This window comes from Mesocricetus auratus, unplaced genomic scaffold (assembly GCF_017639785.1).
Source record: "Mesocricetus auratus isolate SY011 unplaced genomic scaffold, BCM_Maur_2.0 Super-Scaffold_100008, whole genome shotgun sequence".
NCBI lineage: Eukaryota > Metazoa > Chordata > Mammalia > Rodentia > Cricetidae > Mesocricetus > Mesocricetus auratus.
In genome coordinates, this window is record NW_024429192.1 from 87777718 (window position 1) to 87800407 (window position 22690).

Sequence of the window (22690 nt, forward strand, 5' to 3'; positions counted from 1 at the left end):
TAGACAGGCGCCCCTTGAAGTGCTTTGAAATTTCATTTCTGCAAGTCAGTCTTTGCTGCAGTCTGATTGGCTTCTCAGAAAGAAATACAGTATGAAAAATAATTCCATCTTAAATCATTTTAAATGCAAATTAAATACAAAGTCAGTTTGCAGATCTCTTTGGAGGCCTGTCTTCCATAATGAAACATGAAATATTACTGATAATGATAATAAAGCCATACATAAAATGGATGTCATATCTTAATGCAGGTTCCCAGTGGAAGGCATGGATTCCAAACTAGTATCTGGTTCCAGCTGTGAAGTCAAACGCTACCCACTTCTACATCTTTTCTGTTTGTGTAGCTAGACCTTGCTGTTGGTGTTTCCATCTGTCTTTAAATCAAATTGTTCCTGCCTTTAGCTCCTTTCCTGCGGGCTCCTAGACAAGCTGAAGTTCAGTGTGTTGGAACTGCAAGAGTATCTGGACACGTACAACAACAGGAAAGAGGCCACTCTCTCGGTAAGCCCATGTTCCCACATATGACAGTTCAGCTGTATGTAGCTGAGAGAGCCCAGTTGTGATAGGTCCTGGGGGGTGTCATGAATAACCTGAATGGGCTCTGTTGGGGTTGCAGTTCCTATTTAATAGTGACAGAACAGCATATAATGCTGGTTATCGTCAAATGCATATGACCTTGGTCAAAAGGCCAAGAAGCTCGAATAGAACCAATGAAAGAGTAATGTCCAGCTTTCAACTTTATCCCCTAGTGTCCCCACCAAGAAACCAGCACATATCTTTTTATATGTTTGGTATGTTCCTTGATATGCATTAGAACAATTTTCTTTTATCCAAGATTTGAATTTATCTCCTGTCCAAGTTAGGTTTCTATTCCGTGATAAAGACCGTGACCAAAAGGAACTCGGATTAGGAGAATGTTTGAACTTAGAGGTTACAATCCATTAGAAGGGGAAGTCAAGGTAGGAACCTGGACGCAAGAACTTAAGTATAAGCCATGGAAGAATGATGCTTACCCCTTGTGTTGCACAGCTCTATTAGCCTGCTTTTTTTTTTTTTTTTTTTTTTTTTACGAGACAGGGTTTCTCTGTATTGTTTTGGAGGCTATCGGTCCAGCCCGGCCTCGAACTCACAGAGGTCCGCCTGCCTCTGACTCCTGAGTGCTGGGATTAAAGGTGTGCGCCACCACTGCCCGGTTAGCTGCTTTCTTATATCACCCAGAACCACCTGTCCAGAGACGACACCGCCCACAGTGGGCTGGGCCCTCCCCTCCCACATCCATCATTATGAAAATGCCCCCACAGACTTGCCTACAGGCCAATCAGATGGAGTGGATTTCTCAGTTGAGACTCCCTCTTCCCAGATATGTCTAGGTTTGTGTCAAGTTGACAAAAAACTAACCAGCACATCTCCTTCCAGTGTTAGCTTCTCTCAGACCTGCTTATGGTGGGTGTCACCAGCTCCTGACCATTCTGAGTATCTTTTTCTCCTTGTCCTCACGGCTTCAACTGGCCCTCGCTGTCACTCTTAATGTTTTCCCCACCTCCATTTCAGATCCAGAAACCATCAATGCAAAACACCTGCTTTCTGACAGGTAGAGGCCCAGAGAACTCTGGGAGTCAGTAATGAAAATATGACAAGGTGAACGTATACAACACCTGCTTGTGTCTGTGACCTCCTATAAAACTTTCCAGGCGTTATAAGAAATATGTGAATTTTGAAGACGGATGGACTTTATTTGAAATCAAAGCTCACTTACCATCTCTCACTGACCATCTGATACCAGCTCATTAGTTATGGCAGGCACAGAAGCCATCTTTTCCCAGTTCATTCTGTATGTCTGACAACTTACTGAGTTGTAGATTGGCCTGGTTATTATTCTTATTTCTCAGGAGCTTTCTGAGGCTGCACCATAACTTCACTGTCTTGTATTTCTGTGGCTCTCTATCTATCTTTATGTGCCAGCTTCTTAGCTCAGAGAAGAGATCCTTTCTCTCTGACTGGGGGAGTGGATTAGCCTCTTGGTGTCAGGTGTGAATTTCAGTGCTCACTGTATCATGCCCAAAAGTCCCATTTCACATCTATGCTACTTAATATGCCAGATGCTTAAACCCAAGTGAAAGCCCCATCACTGCAGCTAAGCCACCGCTGTAAGAATCTTTCTTCCGCTGTCAGAGACCTGCCCTGTGACAGCCTCCTGATCATAACAGAGAAGTGGGATTCCAAAAAGGCAGAATCATCCCACCAGTGTTGGTCCTATCTCCTAATCTCCGCCATATGAATGTTTCTTTTCATAAGAGAGAATTCATTTTCATACACAAATCAGGAATGATTTGGTAAAAAAGCATTCTCCAGGACAATATATTACATTCTTAAAATTATGTTTTAGGGGAGGGTTTTTGGAGATAGTGTCTCACCATGCAGCCCTGGCTGACCTGGAGCTTGCTATGCAGACGAGGCTGGTCTCAAATTCAAAGAGCATGAGACACCACATCTGATCATGAAATTATATATTTTTGGGGGGAGGGCTGGGGCTTGGGTTTTAAGACAGAGTTTTTCTGTGGCTTTGGAGACTATCCTGGAATTAGCTCTTGTAGACCAAGCTGGTATCGAACTCACAGAGATCCCGAGTGCTGGGATTAAAGGCATGTGCCACCAAGCTATGAAATTATATTTTAAGGGTAAGCGAGATGGCTTGGCAGTTTTGAGCACTAGTTTGGTTTCCTGTAACTGGCTCACAACCATCAATAACTCTAATCCCAAGGTATCTAGCACCCTCTTCTGGCCCACAGGCATGCATATGCATATGTTCAGGCAAACACACACAGAGAGAGAAAATATAAATAAGTAAATTTAAAAGAGAAGTTTTTTGTTTTTTGAGACAGGGTTTCTCTGTGACTTTGGAGGCTGTCCTGGAAGTAGCTCTTGTAGACCAGGCTGGTCTCGAACTCACAGAGATCCTCCTGCCTCTGCCTCCCCAGCACTGGAATTAAAGGCGTGGGCCACCACCACCCAGCTTGAGAATTTTTTTTTTATCTTAAAAAGAAATTGTATTTTAAAGGGGCCATTACTGAACCTATGCAGGTATTTTAGTTTCGGTTCATCTTTAACCTTCCAAATAAGATCCTTTCCTAAAAATCATTCCAACAGAATTGTATTTAGTCTTGTTAGGAGCATGATCCAGTTTTCCTAACATGTGCCATGATTTATTTAAATGTTCTTGGGACATCTGTGGATCCACTCATGCTCGCTCTCTCTCTCTCTCTCTCTCTCTCTCTCTCTCTCTCTCTCTCTCTCTCTCTCTCTCTCTCTCTCTCTGACAACAGTGGCTTGCCAACTGTAAGGCAACGTTCGCAGGCGGATCGAGAGATGGAGTGATTACCTGCCAGCCCGGGGACTCGGAAGAAAAGGTAATGGATGCCTGGTAAGACTGTGCCTCTCCTGTGGCCTGGCTCTGTGTTGGGCTTGATCCTCACAAGCAGCATGGAACTTGAGAGAGGAAGAGGTGAAGGGAGCCATCTCCCATACATGAGTCCGACAGAGGAAGGCATGCATCTATAACATGCATGGCAGTGTGTTGACCAGACAGGGGGACTTCTGCTTTCTCCTTTCAGAAAAAATAGACATAAAATTAACCTTTTTGCCAGGTGCTTCGTAACCATGCTAATCACTTCCCAATGAGCCTGTTCTTAATCCTGAATAGAAAACCACAGTCAGCATTCCTTGCTGGACCTCTCGGTTCCTTCACTGAACCATCAAGTTCATTGAAAGAAAAGAAATTTGTCTGTTGACTAAATTTTACCATATGCCAGCAACTGATTACAAACATCTTCTATTATGAAGAAAATCAGGTAGAAGAGTGAGATAAAATTATTGTTTTGCTTACTCAAATATGGAGTTCAGAACCACAGACTGCCCTAACATCTCCAGCAACTTGTGTGTGTGTGTGTGTGTGTGTGAGAGAGAGAGAGAGAGAGAGAGAGAGAGAGAGAGAGAGAGAGAGAGAGAGAGAGAGAGAGAGTGTACCTGTGATGTCCTGCTTGCTTCAGTTGATCTGAATACCCTGATTTTCATTGCATACCCTATGCTCTTAGCAAGGACCAGAAGCACAATTTTTCTTCCCTTCTTTGTTTTTTTGTTTTGAAGATAGAATCCTCCTATGTAGCCCTGACTTTCCTAAAATTTGCTGTGTTGACCAGTTGGCCTCAAACTCACAGAAATCTACCTGCCTCCTGAGTGCTGGGATTAAAGGCATGTGCCACTATACCCAGCTTGGATTTGTTTTGTTAAGATTTGTTACAGGTGCACTGGTGCTTTGCCTACATGTATGTTTATGTGAGGGTGCCAGATCCTCTGGAACTGGAGTTGCAGTTGTAAGCTGTCGTGTGGGTGCTGGGAATTGAACCTGGGTCCTCTGGAAGAACAGCCAGTGTGCTTAAGAGCTACAACATCCCTCCTCCAGCCCCAGCTTGGATTAAAAAAAAAAAATCTACTAAGTTTCACATTTTTATGGTCACCTAAGAGGACTCACTCCTGATCCAACTTAATCATCCTGTGGCTTTACCCTTGCTGGCCAAAGTCAGCCCAGAAAATTTAGCACAGGCCTAACCCAGTTCGTGGCATAGCTTGTATATAGCATATAAAAATAGTTATCTAAGCGTTTACTCTCCATTATCAAATCCTATGACACCCTGTAAGGAAGACTCAGTTGGGGAAGTGTATTAATACATTAAAGACTTATTTAGGAATAAAGGTAGAAACCACATCTCTGATCTGTTTAGTTCCCTGGCTAGCCCTACAGTTAAGAGGAGATTGTCATCAAATCACTCTACTTTCCACATATGCAAATTTGCTTCGTTACTTCTCCTGCCCTCCAAAAGTCTTCAGGAACTATCACAGGTACTGGGAGAAGACATCTATTATCATGTATAGAGCTGATATCAAATATTTCCTTTAATCCTCCAGCCGCCCCTAAAACACCAAATCCTCACTAGCCCTCAGGGTGGGCATAGGCTTACCCAGGCATAGGTCTTTTGTTACACAAACTAGGAGCCATTCCACCATGGTCAGGCCATTCGGAGGTAACCAGCAGACATCTAAAAGACAATGGAAGATCTGAGCTCCTGGAATTATTGGCTGGGCAGGCTCAATTCTGAGACATTACCTTGGGGCCCTCCTGACAACATAGAAAAAAACAAAAACAAAAAACCAGAGAGTGACACTCAGCATAAGTGTAAGGTGGTTTTTAGGAAGCTACAGCAATAGTGAGGCTAGCCAGGCAGTGGTGGTGCAGGCCTTTAATCCCAGCACTCGGGAGGCAGAGGCAGGCGGGTCTCTGTGAGTTTGAGACCAGCCTGGTCTACAAGAGCAAGTTCTAGGACAGGCTCTAAAGCTACACAGAAAAACCCTGTTTCAAAAAGAAGCAAACAAACAAAAACAGGAATAGAAATAATGAGGCTACATGCAATACCGAGGAGTGATGATTGATTGTGGGGTTCAAAAAAATGGGGGAAAGGCAACATCTAGTCTGATGCCTTCAGCCTGCTAGTAAAACCAACTGGGTCTGCCTCCAGATAGCACTAGCATGGATTTTCATGGACACAGCAGTCACCAGGGAATTTGGGCAACAGCAGTTGTCTGGGGAAGATTCTTTTAATCTCACATATGTAATAATTTTGGAGTCTTAGTTCAGTTAATGGCCAGAGTTTCCCCATGCTTGTATTAACAATTCTCTAGGGTATGGTACAGCATATGCTAAATAGCACAGAATCAGGGTGAGCAGTTTGCTTTTGTCCTACCAGACCAGTTCTACTCACATGCACAAACTGTTGGGGAGTTTTTCCCCCCTGCCTTCACCTGTCAAGACAGAAAAATCTTTTCATGATTTGCAACCAGCCCTTCTCTAAAAGACTGGTTCCCACGGGCCTATCTGTTCTGGAGTTGCACCCCCTGGTGGTTGAAGTTCACATAAACTTAGGTCTGAAACTCACTCTCTAGACCAGGCTGGTCCACCTGTCTTCCCGCCCCCTGCCCACCCTACCCCCAGTGCCGAGATTAAAGGTGCACAGACTTCTAATGGGGTTATGTTTTAAATCCTGGGTATAAAAAAAAAAAACCAAGCCCCAAATGAAAGCATGCATTATCATTTTCCACAAGACAGCCCCATAGATAGGCAGTTCTACTCTTTTTGAAACCCTAAATGCAAATAAAGCCCCAGTCTATGGCCTGGTGAAGGAATTCCAGATAACAAAAGCCAAGGAAGCTGCCACTATTCCACCTAAGAAGGAGTGCTCAAGAGGAGTACCAGGTGCTTGGCTATCACCCAAGAAGCATAGTTGTGCCCTAATTGCTGAGTGGGAGGAATCCTGTGACATTCCTTAGGACCCAGTCAGAGCTAGCAAAGACAGTTCATTTGCCTTTTACTGACCCGGAATGACTTCACTGTCTTGATGAGTTCCTTAGATTAGGGTCTTGTTTTGTAAATGAAAACAATAGCATTCTTGATTTAGGACTATGCCATTTACCCAGCACTTATGCCATCTCACAACACCAAAAGTTAAAGTCCACAGCAGCAGAAACTGACCTGTTTCTGTACTTACATTTGATGTACATCCTATTTGATGATTCCTGGTAGTCTTCAGTGCTGCCCTGTGCAGGGCTGGAGAGATGGCTCAGTGGTGCTGAGTTCAGCTCTCAGCACCCTTATCAGGTGGATGACAGCTGCCCATAACCCCAGCTCCAGAGGATCCAACACCTCTGGCCTCCACAAACACATACACACACACACTCTTAAATGTAATTTTTAAAAACTGACCCTGTGGCCTGGTGGTGGTGGTATACACTTTTAGTCCTGGAACTCAGGAGGCAGGAGAATCTCTAACTTGAGGCCAACCTGATCTACAGAGCAAGTTGCAGAACAGCCAGGGCTGCACAGAGAAACTCTGTCTCAGAAATTCAAATTTAAAAAACTGGGTGGTGGTGGTGGTCCATGCCTTTAATCCCAGCACTCAGGAGGCAGAGGCAGGTGGATCTCTGTGAGTTCATGGCCAGCCTGGTCTACATAGTGAATTCCAGGACAGCCAAGACTACACAGAGAAAAACCCTGTCTTGAAAAACAAAACAAAACAAAATTTAAAAATAAACTGGTCCTGTGTACCAAATCTGACAGCACACTCTGTATCAGCACCTAAGAATGGAACTTGTAGACATGAAGTTTTTTTCCAGGAACTAGTAAGTGCCTCAGCCATATAATATCCAACACAGGCTTTAAGGGATTTACTTCCCTTTCAAGGCTTAGAGACTCATGACAAAAAAAAAATTCATCAGAAATTTACAGTCAACTCACATGTCACTCTCATGTGATATTGACAATGGGTGAGAGAAAGGGGAGGACCAGGAATCAGAGGTGGGGTCTAAGGGCATCTGTAGGCCCCAGTGATGAGTTGACAGTTTGTTATTCACTGGACCATGTGTTTAAATACACCGTATTAAACTGACAGCCCAAATGTATTTTTGGGTTTTTTGGAGGGAGTTGTTTTTAATAATTTTCCTTGCCAAGGATTGGTAAGGGGATGAGGTAGGTGCTTGTATATATGTGGACTCATAATCGGAATTAATCAAGCTGGTGCTTGGGGTGGGGCCTGAGACAGGGTCTCACTATAAGTCCAGGTTGACCGCAAACTCTCCAGCATCTTACTTTAGCCTCCAAATGTAGAGCCACAGGTGTGCTCCACGGGGCCTTGTTTAAACAGATTTTAGCATTTTAAACATTTTCTTCAAGTTGTGGTACCCCTTCTCAGCTACCAAAAATTCCCACACCCTGTAATTACAGTGTCACTGGTGACATTTAAGAAATGGTAGCTATAGCTGAACATGGCTCACTTTGTAAATATTCAGTATCTTCAGTTAATAACCAGTTTTAGATTATTTTTTTAGGAATTATTTAGCAGATCATAAGAATTAGAAGGATTTTGTTTTTGGTTCATAAGCGTGATGACTGGATGTTCACACCATTGCTGGACAGGTGCCTCCCTAAGACCTTGTCACAATATTGGCAATTACCTGTGAAAAAAATTGTTAATCATAAAAAAGGAAATACTTGTGTTGCATATTTGAATGTATACATCGTTTACTATCTAGCAGCCTATTTTATTACATGTTCTCAAGCAGAGGGCTGGAGAGATGTTGAGAGACGTCGTGGTTGACCATGCCCCATTCTTGCAGAAGGCCTGGGTTTTGTTCCCAGCACCCAGGTTGGGTGACACACAGCTGCTGTACACAGCTGCTGTAACTCCAGCTCCTCGGAGAATCCAGTGTCAATGGTCCCCAAGGGCACCTACACTCATGTGTGCATGCCCACACACACATCATTTTAAAAAATCATCCATACATATTCCCAGTCTGAAAGGCAATCCAATTGAAGAAAATAAGTGACACTGCAGTTGCCACGAGGGGACAGTCCTTCAGATTGCACAGCTGCCCTCATAGCTTATCATGATTCGCGCTAATGCACAGTGCACTCAACTCTTCAAGAAGCAAAAAAAAAAAGTTGCTTCTAGTCTCCCAGGTGGACTCAGAAAACCTAAATCAACTAATCAGAGAATCCCAGGACTAGGAGCCCTGTTTTCCCGGTGCCGTTGCCCACTAAAGCTTGTTTTTTAACCAGACCGCTGTGCATGTTGAACGGGTACAACGCTGGCAACTGCTGGCCAGGTCTGGGCCAGCAAAGCTAACACAGTGGCAGCTCTGCTCCTGGAAGAGGGCTGTGCTTTCTGTTGCATGCCACACTGACCCTATACTTTCTTTCCTTTCCTTTGTCTCCTGCGCCATGCTTGCTGCGTAGCAAATGGAGTCTCTTGCAGTAAGTTAACTTTCTTTCATATTCTTTGTCCACCGAGGCATGGACCCCATAATGAGCCTTATTTTTACTGTCAACTGTTGTATCTTTTAGCATGTTTTCCCTTTTTTGTTTTATTTTTCTTTTCTTCGGTAGATTGAGATGTGGCAGCCTATTGGTAGCTTTCTGGGATGCTTTCTCCCCAAAACAGAAACCTCCATTGCTATGAATTCTCATGCTCTCCATGGAAAGTTTAAAAAAAACAAATACCATCGTTTGGTATTTAGGAAAGTCAAGAGTTTTCATGGCTAGGTTTCACCCTAAATTGGGAAGATAACATTTTGAAACACCTTTTTTTTTTTTAAATTAATTTGCAAGATCCTGGCAGTTGCATTTCAGACAAGATTTTATAGGGTTTCCATTAAAAAAAAGTTTAAAATAACATACAAAATTTTACTGAAACAACCAAGGGCCAGATTTAGCTAATTAGTGAACTTATTCTTCACTCTAAAGCTATTTGCCAGTACTTCACAAAAATCTAAACAAAACTGGTTTCCTACTAGAAGGAAGAAAGTTGGAGAAAGGGGAACTTCTTTCAGCACGTTCTTAGCATGAAATATATATATGCATCAATTTTAGTAAAAATCAAAATCCAAAGACATGTCTGTGATATCAATAGAATGTACTCTAGGAAATGTAAAACTCTTGTCATTTATCTCTCTCCTTCACCTGATTTGGGGAAAGTGTTTTAAGTTTCCTCGGCTCTCTCAAGTCTGAGGTGAGTTCAGTGTAGCTCCTCAGGCAGATACAATCCCAGTTACTCTGCCTTCCCGTAGCTCTTCTTGACCCAACAATGGAGTGTTTGCATGTCGGGTTTACTCCAGGTGTGAATCGCTTTCCCCGGAGACTGAGACATGGACTCCTGCCTGCTGGAGGCTCCAACCCTCACCCCACCCCATGCTGCCCCACACACTACGAGAACCAGCCCATAGTTGACATAAGACAGGCCACGTAGAGAACACTGTTCAAAGAGTGCTGTGGACACTGGTGGTGGTTTGACTTGGGCTTTCTCATCACTGTGTGCCTCGTATTTCTGCCTTCAGGAGTGGCTGTCCCCTCGATGGCAGCCCAGACTTTATATAGCTGTCTCCCAGGTAGCGATTCAACTTACTTACACCTAGAACTAGTCTTTTGCCAGTCAGCTTTCCCTTTAATAAAAAGGATTCTTGGCTGTTTAAAAGCAGTTTGTAGCTTATAAAAATTAACACAACCACTCAGCTGTAATTTATAGGTATTTCTTTGGCAAACGCAACAGAAATGTGGTTCCCTCCATCCTTTTTCTAGTCGATTGTAATTAGTCACACTCCATTGTAGAGCAATGATGTTCTGTATTGTACTGTGACGGTCTCACTGGTTTTGCAGAGTGGGTCTGGGTTTGTTTTGTTTGGAATGTAAACAGATTGGAACCCACGTGTATGTGTCACTTGTCACCACTTTAGCAGAATGAGCTTTCACAGCTGTTCCTTCCCCTGCACCCTCCCTCTCTAGCAACTGGAGCTCTGTCAGAGGCTATACAAGCTGCACTTCCAACTGCTCCTGCTCTATCAGTCCTACTGCAAGCTCATCGGCCAGGTGCACGAAGTGAGCTCCGTGCCAGAGGTGAGTCCTCCAACTGCTCCCCCAAAACCATGTGGTACGGTGTCTTTCTTAAAAAAATTTTTTTTTTTTTTTTGGTTTTTCGAGACAGGGTTTCTCTGTATTGTTTTGGAGGCTGTCCTAGAACTCGCTCGGTAGACCAGGCTAGCCTCGAACTCACAGAGATCCGCCTGCCTCTGCCTCCCGAGTGCTGGGATTAAAGGCGTGCGCCACCAACACCCGGCCTTTCTTAATGTTTTGGTTTGGGTTTGTTTGGTTTTTGTTTGTTTTTGTCTTCCATCCTCCACCAGTTATCTTCCTTTGTTGTTGTTTTTGTTTTTTTGCATACAATTATTATTTTGTTCAAGCACCAGTGAGAAATATATTTCTATTTTCTTTGACAGTCTTTCTCTGTGTGGCTTTGGAGTCTGTGTCCTGGAAGTCTCTCTGTAGACTGGGCTGGCCTCGAACTCAGAGATCCACCTGTGTCTGCCTCTGCCTCCAGAGTGCTGGGATTAAAGGCGTGCACCACCACCACCCGTCTATTTTTAACTCTAAATGGTTCTCTAGAGCAGGGCCATAACTAAGGTGAAGAGTAAGGTACCTCACGTTCTGGGGCAGTTCTCAGACCCTGACGAGTCAGAGTCCGAGCTACTTGTGCGCAGCATGTGAGGCAGGCAGTCCCACCCCCAACCACTACAGTTACATCCTGGTGCCCCACTTGCATCACCCTTGATAAAATTAAAACCATTTGAGCACACTGCTTCCAAATGGGCTCTCGTTTTCCCTAGGTGCGAAAGTGAAGGGGTGTCGGAGTGCTCAGAGGGGAAGCACACAGCACGCATGTCTGATTTACTAAAGGCAAGGAAGGTTGGTATCTGAGAGCTGCCCTGTGGAAATCTACCCTGACCAGTTTTACAGGACAAGGGCAAGCAATGGAGCTGCATACTCAGAAAAGAACCATCTTGCTGGGCAGTGGTGGTGCACGCCTTTAATCCCAGCACTCCAGAGACAGAGGCAGGCGGATCTCTGTGAATTCAAGACCAGCCTAGTCTACAAGAGCTAGTTCAAGGACAGCCTCCAAAGCCAGAGAAACCTTGTCTTGAAAAACAAACAAACAAACAAAAACAAAACAAACAAACAAAAAAGGCAAAGAAAAGAACCATTTTTGCCAGGCTTGGTGGTGCACGCCTTTCATCCCACCATTTGGGAGGCATAGTCAGGCAGATCTCTGCAAGTTTGAGGCCAGCCTGGTCTACAGAGTTCCAGGACTGCCAGAGCTGTTACACAGAGAAACCTAATCTTGAAAAATCAAAAAAAAAAAAAACAAAAAAACAAAAAAACAAAAACCCCACCAAGAACCATCTTCATCATAAACACAGCAACATGGCCATAGAAGAAAAGCAAACACAGGCAGTTTCTATTGCTAGAATAAATGAATACCTAAAAAAAAAAGAAAGATATGCAAATGTAGAGTATATACCACTGCCTATAATTAAGAAGCAATTATATCAAGATAATAAACTAGAAGTGCCTAATGCTTAAAAGAACCCAAACAATAAAATACACACTGCCTCCAGCCTCCAAAACAATACAGAGAAACCCTGCCTCAAAAAACAAAAAACAAACAAACACACACACAGTGCCTCAAGAAAAGGTGAGTGAAAACCTTCAGAGAGAGACAAAGCCACTCATCATCCCCACCCCCAGGCTACCATCCATGGAGGATCCACTCAGATGCAAGACAGCCTCCTCCATGTGATGAAGATATAACCAGGAGGCACCCATCACCGCACCCCACCGCTGCTGCAGATTGTTAAACCTGAGAATTGCAAGGAGAAAGACCAGTTCCTCAAATATTCAATTAAAAGAATACTGGCCAGGAAAGTAGACACTGGCTAAGTCCATACCCAGGATTCCTTGAGAATGGCCAGGAGCAGCCTTGGCCAGGTGCTTATAAAGGCAAACCCACAGGGTTCCGTACTTCCTATCTTTGTCCAATCAAGGGCAAGCATGTATCCTGATGTACTTCCTGCCTATACCCAGTGCAGTTGGGTCAACCAAACTTGTTTAGGGAGGTGGAAACATGTGGACGGATGGTTGTCTTACATGAACAACAGCCTCCAGCACCTAAGTGCCTCTCCTTAGGCAAGTGGAGTTTACAGGTTAACTGTCTGCAGGTCTTTGTTGTGGAGACTCCTACCATCCTCACAGACCTGGAATACTCCAGAGAAAGCCCCACCCACTCCAGGACCCTTGCCACGGCTGCTACAGTGCACCCTGCTATGGAGGACAGTAGCTACTTCTGTCTCTTAAGTTTCTGCCATCATTGTTACCATATTCACAGACGGTAGCATACCATTCCTCAGCTGAGGGGCTGCAGCCCCCTGCCCAACAGAAGTTGCAACTATAACCTGCCCATATATAATCATATAACCCCCATCCTCCATAGAAATTGCTACTATAACCTGCCCCCAGATATTCAGAGCCAATACCCAGTGGATCAGCCATGACTCCAGCACCTAAATTGGCATGACACTTTATCCATCAGGGAGCAGCCATTCCAGGCCACCAGGAAATCCTCTCAGAGCTGGCAGAACTATGATGCCTCAGTACCTAAGGCAGCCTTCTCTAAGAGATTAGATCTTTGATCCGGGAAAGCAGGCATCACCTTGAACTTGTGACTGCATGAACAACACATGTATGTATAAGATCAAGTCACACAAAATCCCAGCATGGAGCAGGGAGGTAGTCACTAAGTCCCACCTGTGAGCTGAGCTAAGCTCCTACCAGTGAGAGGTAGAGGAACAGTCAGTTTTCTTCAAGGATTCAGGCCCTGAGAGGATATCCATGATCCAGTGACCCTGCACCCACGCACATACTGGCAGGATTGAGTGAATCTTTTTTTTTAAGATTTATTTATTGTGTGTACAGTGTTCTGCTTGCTGTTGTCCTTGCAGGCCAGAAGATGGGACAAGATCTCATCACAGGTGTTTGTGAGACACCATGTGGTTGCTGGGAATTGAACTCAGGACCTCTGGAAGAGCAGTCAGTGCTCTTAACTGCTGAGCCATCTCTCCAGCCCTGAGTGGATCTTAAAAAAATAATAGACTTAGCCAGCGCAGTTTTGGCACATGTCTTTTATCCCAGCAGAGGCAGGCAGATCTGAGTGCTGTCTACAGAGTGACTTCCAAGACAGCCAGGGTTACACAGAGAAACCTTGTCTTGAAAACCCAAATATTAATAACCATGAAGTTTGGAGGCCGCTTAGAGAAAAGAATGAGAGGGGCATGAGTGGAGGGCAACCTGATCAAAACACATAATAAACATGTATGGAATTCTCAAAAGAATTTTTTGTTGTTGTTTCTGTTGAGACAGGGTTTCTCTGTGTAGCTTTGGAGTCTCTCCTGGAACTGTTGACTAGGCTGGCCTCGAACTCACAGAGATCCACTCACCTCTGCCACCTGAGTGCTGGAATTAAAGGCATGCACCACCACCACCCCCAACTTCAAATAATTTGTAAAAAGAAAAATCATATGCACTGGGGAATTCTTTTGCAAACACTACATTAAGGGATGAAGGGTATCTAAAACATGAGAAGTCTTACAAAAACAGTTGAAAAATAAGTAGAGAACTAAACCAGACACATCTCCAAAGGAAATGCAAGTATGGCCAACAGTTACATGAAGTATTGCTCCATATTCCCATCAAAGGAATATTGATTGAAACACAGTGAGAGATCTTCTCACTACCACAAGGGGTGGGGCTACAGAGGTGGCTAACTGGTTAACAGCATGCACAGCTCTGGAAGAGGGCCAGGCTTCTGAGTACCCAGCTCTGGTGGCTTCCAACCACTTATAGCTCTAGTTCCAGGGAGATCAATGTCTCTGGCCCCCTTGTGCATCTGTGCCTGTGTATACATCACACACAGAGCCCCACACACATTCATGTAAAATCTTTCAGTAGCCTGGCGTTGGTGGTGCACGCCTTTAATCCCAGCACTCGGGAGACAGAGGAAGGCGGATCTCTGTGAGTTCAAGGCCAGCCTGGTCTACAAGAGCTAGTTCCAGGACAGCCTCCAAAGTCACAGAGAAACCCTGTCTCAAAAAACAAAAACAAAGCCGGGCGTTGGCGGCACATGCCTTTAATCCCAGCACTCGGAGGCAGAGACAGGCGGATCACTGTGAGTTCGAGACCAGCCTGGTCTACCGAGTGAGTTCCAGGACAGGCTCCAAAACAATACAGAGAAACCCTGTCTCGAAAAACCCAAAAAACAAAAAAAACAAAAACAAACAAGCAAACAAAAAGATCTTTCAGTAACATCATTAGGAGATGTTGAGGCTGTAAGACAGAAAGAAACTCGATCCACTGCAGGGAGTGTGGATTGACACAGGCTTTCTGGAAAACAGGATGGAGGAGGCTGAAGAAATAAAAACTAATTATTCTATGACAGGAATCTGCATTCCAAGCATATTCCAGAGGAGAGAGTAACCCTACTTCATTAACATATATCCCAAATTCTTTGTAGAATTATGCACAGTAACCACATCGATGATGTGTAGATTAAAAATATGTTTTGTAAGACTTTTTATTTATGGGTGTATATACCCAAAGGGGCAATCAGATCACTGGAGTTGCAGTTACAGGCAGTTATGAATGCTGGGAACTGAACTCGGGTCCTCTAGAAAAGCAAGAAGTGGTCTGAACTACTGAGCCATCTTTCCAGCCCCCACAGGGTGAAATGTTACTTATCCTTAAGAATTCCCCTGGCTGTGGTGGTGCAGTCCCCTCTAATTCCAGCACTCAGGAGGCATAGTCTGACAAATCTGAGTTTGAGGCCAGCCTGGTCTACAAAGTAAGTTCCAGGACAGCCAGAGCTGTTACAGAGAAACCCTGTCTCAAAAAAAAAAAGGTGGGGGGGGGGGCTGGAGAGATGGCTCAGTGGTTAAGAGCACTGACTGTTCTTTCAGAGGACCTGAATTCAATTCCCAGCACCCATATGGCAGCTAGCAACTGTCTGTAACTCCAGTTCCAGGAGATCTGACACCCTGATACAGACATGCATGCAGGCAAAACACCAAAGCAAATGAAATAAAAATAAGTAAAATATTAAAGAGAGAGAGAATCACATAGTCAATAACACAACCTCGCATGCAAGCTTGTCCAGAGTCTTCAGCTGCATAGATAGCCGGTTAGTAACAAAGTATCAGATAACTAGAACAGCTGGTGTGAGCTGGCTTGAAATTTGACTATAGTCCAACCCATTATGGAAAATCAACACTAGACAATTTGAAGAAGTCATAGCTAAATGAATTGAACCACATATTCAAATGAGGAATAGAACCACATATTCAAATGAGGCCACTTGCGCCCCATTGGAAAGGAAAGTGTATGCTGCATAGAAATGACTTGAAGGGATAGCTGAACCCTCCAAATGAAAATTTAGACTTTTGATTAAACTTTCTGGGTACTGCTGCTGAGTGGGAGGAAGTAATTCTGAGGCATTAATACCAAATTAAAGTATTTTTCATCCTAAAACCAACTGTGGTGATACATGCCTGGAGTCCCATTTGAGTTGGAGGGAAGATGAAAAGTTCAAGGTCATCCTTGACTGCTTCGCGGGTACAACGCCAGCCCAGGCTGTTTGGGGGGTTGGTTTTTGTTTGCATGGTTTTTCAAGACAAGAGTTTCTCTGTGTAGCTTCCAGGTCTGTCCTGGAACTGGATCTGTACACCAAGCTCACCTTGAACTCAGGGATCCACCTGCCTCTGCCTTGAATGCTAAGATCAAAGGTGTGTATCACCACACCCAGCCTCTGCCTTGGCTATAAGAATCACAAACAATTGTATCTTCCATCTTTTTTGTGGCATAGAGAAAATAGTGAGAAATCCTTTACTGTGTTTTTTGTTGTTGTTTTTTTTTTTTTTTTTTTTTTTGGTTTTTCGAGACAGGGTTTCTCTGTGGCTTTGGAGGCTGTCCTGGAACTAGCTCTTGTAGACCAGGCTGGCCTCGAACTCACAGAGATCCGCCTGCCTCTGCCTCCCAAGTGCTGGGATTAAAGGTGTGCGCCACCAACGCCCAGCGAAATCCTTTACTGTTAAAACAGGGCCCATAATATGGGCATGGTAGTGTACACTTGAGAAAAGAGACAGATCTGTGAGTTCAAGGCCAGCTTAGTCTACATAGTGAGTTCCAGGACAGTCAGGGCTATGCTGAGATCCTGTCTCAAAACAAACAGGGCCCATGTTGACAACTATGTTTAAGTACTTATGTATCAGTCTTCACTAAATATATATGTATATATATTTATATATAGAGAGAATTATTTAATATTGAAAGTAACTGTGTAATATAGGTATTAGGGTCTTGCAGCTGGAAACTCTCTCTCCTCTCTCTCTCTCTCTCTCTCTCTCATGCACAAACACACACGTAAGCTTCCCAGTAGCATAACATGATGATATTTGAAACCAGCCTCTTTATAAAGAACCGCTTTATTTAGCTCACAAATTGAAACACTAGAAACCCAAACAGTAACTGGGTGTGGCAGTGTCACTCCTTAATGGGAAGACTTTGGGTTGATCCCTCTCTCCACCATCGATGTTACTAGATTCAGTTGTTAGGGCTCCACTCTTATGATCTTAATCACCTCCCAAAGGTTCATTTCTAGACACCACAGTCTGATAAGTTCTACCCTCTTACTACCGTTAATGCAAGATTTAGAGGAAGAGAGAAAGACCTGAATGAGTTCAGAGGACAAGCCACAGCTTTCTTCTTCTGGCTCTCACTGGCTCCTGAAACGTGTGTCCTTCTCATACACAAAAATTCCATTACATAGTCCCAAAGTCAACTCATCCCAGTGTTGGTTCACAAGGCACAGAGACAACTCCTAACCTCTTATAGCCCTACGCCTGGAATTGAGTTACAGTCTAAGATACAGGTGTGGAACTAATACAGCATAAACTAACCCTCCTGTCCCTAAAGAAAAGGCTGGGCCAGAGATGTATAATGAATAGAGCTCAAGGCTCATTATTCAAGCCAATGGGGTAAAGTCACCTTCTTTCCTGTGGGGGCTTTGCTGGCCTGGGCTTTGCTGGCCTGGGCCGCTGCTCCAGGCTTCACAGGCTGGAGTCTCTTTCCACAGCTCTCCCAGGCTGGTCTTTCACACCGGTAGCTCTGTAGTCCTACCCCTGTAACTCCAGTGGGCACTGCCCTGGAGGGGGCTCTGTGCCTCAGCTCCATGTGGGCTCTCCTTGGTGTTTCTACCTCTGGGATAGATCCAGATGTTATCTTTAGTCCAGATGGGAATCTCCGTGCTCTGCCGAGCTCCACCCTCAAGGATGCTATGGAAGGTTGCAAGCCAACGTCGGTGGCTTTCAGAGGCTTGTGCGTCTCACTTCTTGCAGCTTTCTGTGGCTGCTGTTTGAGGACACTGGCTTCACTGCTTTTCCTCTGGGGTCTCCAGGGTGGCTTCACTTGCACAGCTCCGTGAGGCATCACCTCATCAGAGGATCTCCACAGAGACTCCAACCTTAAGGTAGTCTTCTTCCTGGCCTCCCAGGGTTTCCTCTTTAGCTGCGGTGAGAGCTTCTGTGACTTCGTAACTAAGTTCTCCCTGCGTGCACAGAAGGAACGTAGCCAAGGTCTGTGGCTTACAGGTGTTGCTTGTGGGCCCCTTGGAATGACTGAAGTCAAGGATCCTTTTGCCAGCAAACCAGAATCCCCAGTCAGCTTTGAGGGTCTTTTCTGGGATCCCCTCAAGGCTTCCTTCCTATTGCCAGGATTCAACACCATCACCCTCTGTTTCTCTGCTTTCATCTTCTTCACCACAGCCTGTTCAGACCAGCCTTTCCTCTTCATACCCCGGTGGTTCCTCCTCTGGCTAAGCCGCTGTGTTTCCCACTTAAGCAGCTCTGTCTTCAAATCATCCCTTTGCTCTCTCATTTGACTATAAGCCATTAAAAGCAGCCACGCAGCAGCCTGGATGCTTCTCTGTTTGGAGAGCTCCCCTGCTAGGCACACGAGTTGGTCACTTTGAAGCTCAGCCTTCCAGGGTGCCTCAGGACAAGGACACAAGGAAGCCAAACTCTTCGCCACTAGGTAACAAGGATGGCCTTTCCACCAGTTCCCAAGAGAATTGTTATTTCCATCAGAAACGGCACAGTTCTGGTTCTCGGAGCCTTCTCCCAAACTGTCTGCAGTGCAGTGGTCGGAGCTCACTGTAGCCTGCTGTTCCAAACTCTCCTGGCCTCTTCCCTTTATCCAGCCCCAAAGGGTCCTCCACATGTTCAGGCACAGTAATAGAAAGGGCCACATCCTTTGTAAAGAGAAAAAGGTCTACTTAGCTTTCGGTTTTGGAGGTTGGAGATTCCAAAGATATGTTGAAGGTGCTGGCTGCCTCACGGCATGGAGCCCAGGTAACTCTGTTTCTGTCTCTCTTTCCCTCCTCCCTATAAAACCACCAAGATTATAGAGGCCCCACCCTACCCTAATGCTTAATCTAATTTTATTTTTTAAAGGTCTTACTTCTAGAGACAGCCACACCCTCCCTTTTAATGCATTAACATAAGACTGAAGATTAGTTTACAGTAGTTTACACCTTAAAGCCCCCAGGCAGAGGCAGGAGATCTCTGAGTTTGAGGCCAGCCTGATCTACATAATGAGTTCCTGGACAGCCAGGGCTACACAGAGAAACCTTGTCTTGGAAAAAAAAATAAACTTAAAAGACTGAGTGCAAGCCAGGTGTTGGTAGTTTTCTTTGGAGGCTGTCTTGGAACTAGCTCTTGTAGACCAGGCTGATCTCGAACTCACAGAGATCTGCCTGCCTCTGCCTCCCCAGCTGGTATTAAAGGTGTGTACTGTCACCACCCATAAAGGGGAAACATTTTAAATGGTATCTCTTTTCTGTGAGGAGAGCATCCCAGCTACTGAGGCAGAGTGACTCAAAGCTTCTAACAACCCAGTCCTTTATCTATGCCATGTAGATCAGTGGGGGTTTTGTTGTTAAGTTTTGTCTATTTTGAAGCAAGGTTGCACTGGATAGCTCAGACTGACCTCAAACTCATGGTGATCCTCCTGCCTCGTTCTTCCAAGTACAGGGTTACAGGCATGTACCACCATAGCCATACTACTGCTTAACCAGACCCTCGTGACCAAATGTCTTTGAAGAGGCCACACCAGCCTGGACCTAAACATGTTGCATTTGTTTTATACAGCTGCTGAACATGTCCAGAGAACTGAGTGACCTGAAGAGAAACCTAAAAGAGGCCACTGCGGCCATTGCCACGGACCCACTTTACATCGAGGGAGCATGGTCAGAGCCGACCTTCACATCCACAGAGGCAGCCATCCAGTCCATGCTGGAGTGCCTGAAGAACAATGAACTCGGCAAAGCACTACGGCAGATCAAGGAGTGCAGGTGACTCCATCATTCCTAGAAGAGATGGTCATAGGAAACAGAAACTTAATCCTGACCGTGTAGTGGTTAGGGACACACTTGCCAAGGTCGGAATGTCTAGACATCTTCCCTGTCTCCTCTTAGGTTTCTTACCCACAACCCTAGACCTTACATGGCACATGTATTGGCGTTGGTTCTGAAAGTTGAAGTACTTCAGAACAAAGCCCCATTCAATTTCAAACTAAACTGAATGTACATGTTGGGGAGGTTTAGGGTAGTCTTCACATGTGTCAAATAAGATGGCTATAGCAAATAGGAGTTTCAGATTCAGAGCTAGATGGTTCAGTGGCTACAAGAACTGACCGCTCTTCCAAAGGACCTGGGTTCAGTTCCCAGCACTCCCATGGCAGCTCACAACTGTCTGCAACTCCAGTTCCAGGAAATCCGATGCCCTCTTCTAGTCTCTGTGAGCACTGCATACATGGGGTGTGCATAAATTCATACAAGCACATGTACATACAAAACAAGTTTTAAAAGGGTATCACATTCCATTCTGGTATTTTTTTTTTTTTTTTACGAGACAGGGTTTCTCTGTATTGTTTTGGAGGCTGTCAGTCCAGCCTGGCCTCGAACTCACAGAGATCCGCCTGCCTCTGCCTCCCGAGGGCTGGGATTAAAGGCATGCACTACCACCGCCCGGCTCCATTCTGGTATTTTTTTTTTTTTTTTTTTGGTTTTTCGAGACAGGGTTTCTCTGTGGCTTTGGAGGCTGTCCCTGAACTCACTCTGTAGACCAGGCTGGCCTCGAACTCACAGAGATCCGCCTGCCTCTGCTTCCCGAGTGCTGGGATTAAAGGCGTGCGCCACCAACGCCCGGCCCATTCTGGTATTTTTATCAGTAATAACCAACATTCTAAAACTGATTGTAGCAACATTTGGACAACTCTAAATATTCTAGGACCCAAGGAGTTATGTGCTTTAGATGAACCTATGAAGCGCTGTGATAACAACTCAGTAACAGGTTGAAGTATATTTTTATACTAACCAAGACTCGTACCTCCCACCTCCATGCCTCTAATCTCCCCTGTTCTTTCTTGACCACAGAAGCCTGTGGCCCAATGACATCTTTGGAAGCAGTTCTGACGATGAGGTCCAGACACTACTGAATATTTACTTCCGGCACCAAACTCTGGGACAAACAGGCACCTATGCCTTGGTGGGTTCTAACCACAGCCTGACGGAAATCTGCACCAAGCTGATGGAACTAAACATGGAGATCCGAGACATGATCCGCCGAGCCCAGAGCTACCGGGTCCTCACTGCCTTTCTCCCAGACTCCAGTGTTTCCGGCACTAGTCTCTGACAGGAGCCTCCCGTCCCCCATGCTTTCCAAGCTCGCAGTGCTGCCATGCTGGGGCGACGTCCTTCAGTGTCTTCTCAGCCTTCGCAAGGCTTGGACAGAGTGTTCTCCTTCTTGTTACCTGTAGGACTCTTTCTGAAGAAGATTACCCAACTTCCAATGTGTAGCAATACTGTCCACAGCAAGGCAGCGTAGGCTCCTGAGACAGACTCTACCCATCATGCTGTGTGACTGTCGTTCACTAAGCAAATGCAACCCACTATTGAAGAAATGACTTCTGTTGCATTACCAAAGTTGACCACGCTGAACGTAACTGTCCTTTCTAGAAACGGTTTTAGATTGGCAAAAGTGCAATGTTTTCTTCACATGAAAAAAAATTTATATTCTAAAACTTGTACATTCATTCTTTCTCCTATTTTCTTCCTTTTTGTGGGATTTTGTTGTTTTCTTTTTTTAAGTGGGTTGGAAGGGGGGCAGGCAGAATGAAGCTGGCCACAGAAAATCTGTAAGATGGTCAAAAGCTGACAGCCTGTGTGCTTGAAAAGGGAATTGTAAATGGACTACAATTTAATGTACACTGTATCTAAATGAGGCTGCTATGAAGTACTTTTCTTACATTGCTAGGCTACTGTTTCCGAATCTAGATACTGGACATCTCTGCACCAGGAATGGTCCAGATAGGTTCTTTTAAAGGATCTTGGCTGCTTTTTACAAGAAGTTTGCTTTAAAGAGTGTTATTTATACTACAGAAGAATGAGTGTTCATTTAACTTTGCTGTTTTGTAGAGAAACAAATTATTCACATAAACCCCAAGTCCTCACATCTGTCATGCATGCATTTTTTCGTAGCCATTTGGATGGCCAGAAGTTGAGTCATAAAGGGAAGATACGAGTTGCCACTTGAAGAATAATGTCCTGTTTTATTTGTAATATATGTGTAAAGGGTCATTCTTACAGCTTCTTCCTTAAACCCCATGCTGCCGAGTGTTAGATGTGGGCATGTGACTCTGTTGCACATCCAAAGCATATTCAGAGTTTATCTATGTAACTTATTCACTGTGTAAATACATTTAAAATTTTTGTGATGTAATCTCAATTGATAATTCTGTTGAGAATTGCCTTTAGACTAAAAAAAAGAAGACAAATTACATGTTGATCATGGATTTTATTTCTAGTTAATTAAAATATTTGCCTTTGACACATATTTGTGGTTTTGCCTGTGGCTGTGAGGTATACTGTGTGCTTGTATTCTGTGAATGACACACCCTGCAGTTGTTTAGGGTGTAGCCCCTGAATCCAGACAGAAGCATAGTCTCTTTGGAAGTAGACAACAAAGTAAGAACATGACTTTTCTTTATAGACTTATTATATTATGTGTGTGCCTGAATATGTGCGTATGTATGTGTATCATGTACATGCAATTGCCTGTGGAAGCCAGGAGAGGGCGTGGGAGTTACAGGTGGTTGTGAGC

The 22690-nt window shown here is 44.6% G+C and overlaps 1 protein-coding gene and 1 non-coding gene across 9 annotated transcripts in view; both read left to right on the top strand.

Annotated features, from left to right (window-relative positions):
- The window catches only part of Fry (FRY microtubule binding protein), a 380830-nt gene extending 358409 nt beyond the window's left edge, over positions 1-22421 (top strand). For 6 of the 8 annotated variants that reach the window (XM_040751422.1, XM_040751416.1, XM_040751415.1 and 3 more), the window contains 6 exons: positions 401-499; positions 3322-3405; positions 8838-8855; positions 10380-10490; positions 19679-19881; positions 20965-22421. In XM_040751422.1, the coding sequence (XP_040607356.1) occupies positions 401-499; positions 3322-3405; positions 8838-8855; positions 10380-10490; positions 19679-19881; positions 20965-21223 (774 nt within the window). In that variant the 3' untranslated portion in view covers positions 21224-22421. The remainder of the gene's footprint in view (positions 1-400; positions 500-3321; positions 3406-8837; positions 8856-10379; positions 10491-19678; positions 19882-20964) is intronic. The other 2 variants (XM_040751418.1, XM_040751421.1) reach the window with 1 other exon arrangement.
- LOC121142083 lies at positions 7963-8064 on the top strand. Its single transcript, XR_005879096.1, has one exon. It is a non-coding gene; the product is annotated as a small nucleolar RNA U13 (small nucleolar RNA).
- Positions 22422-22690: the final 269 nt, after the last annotated feature.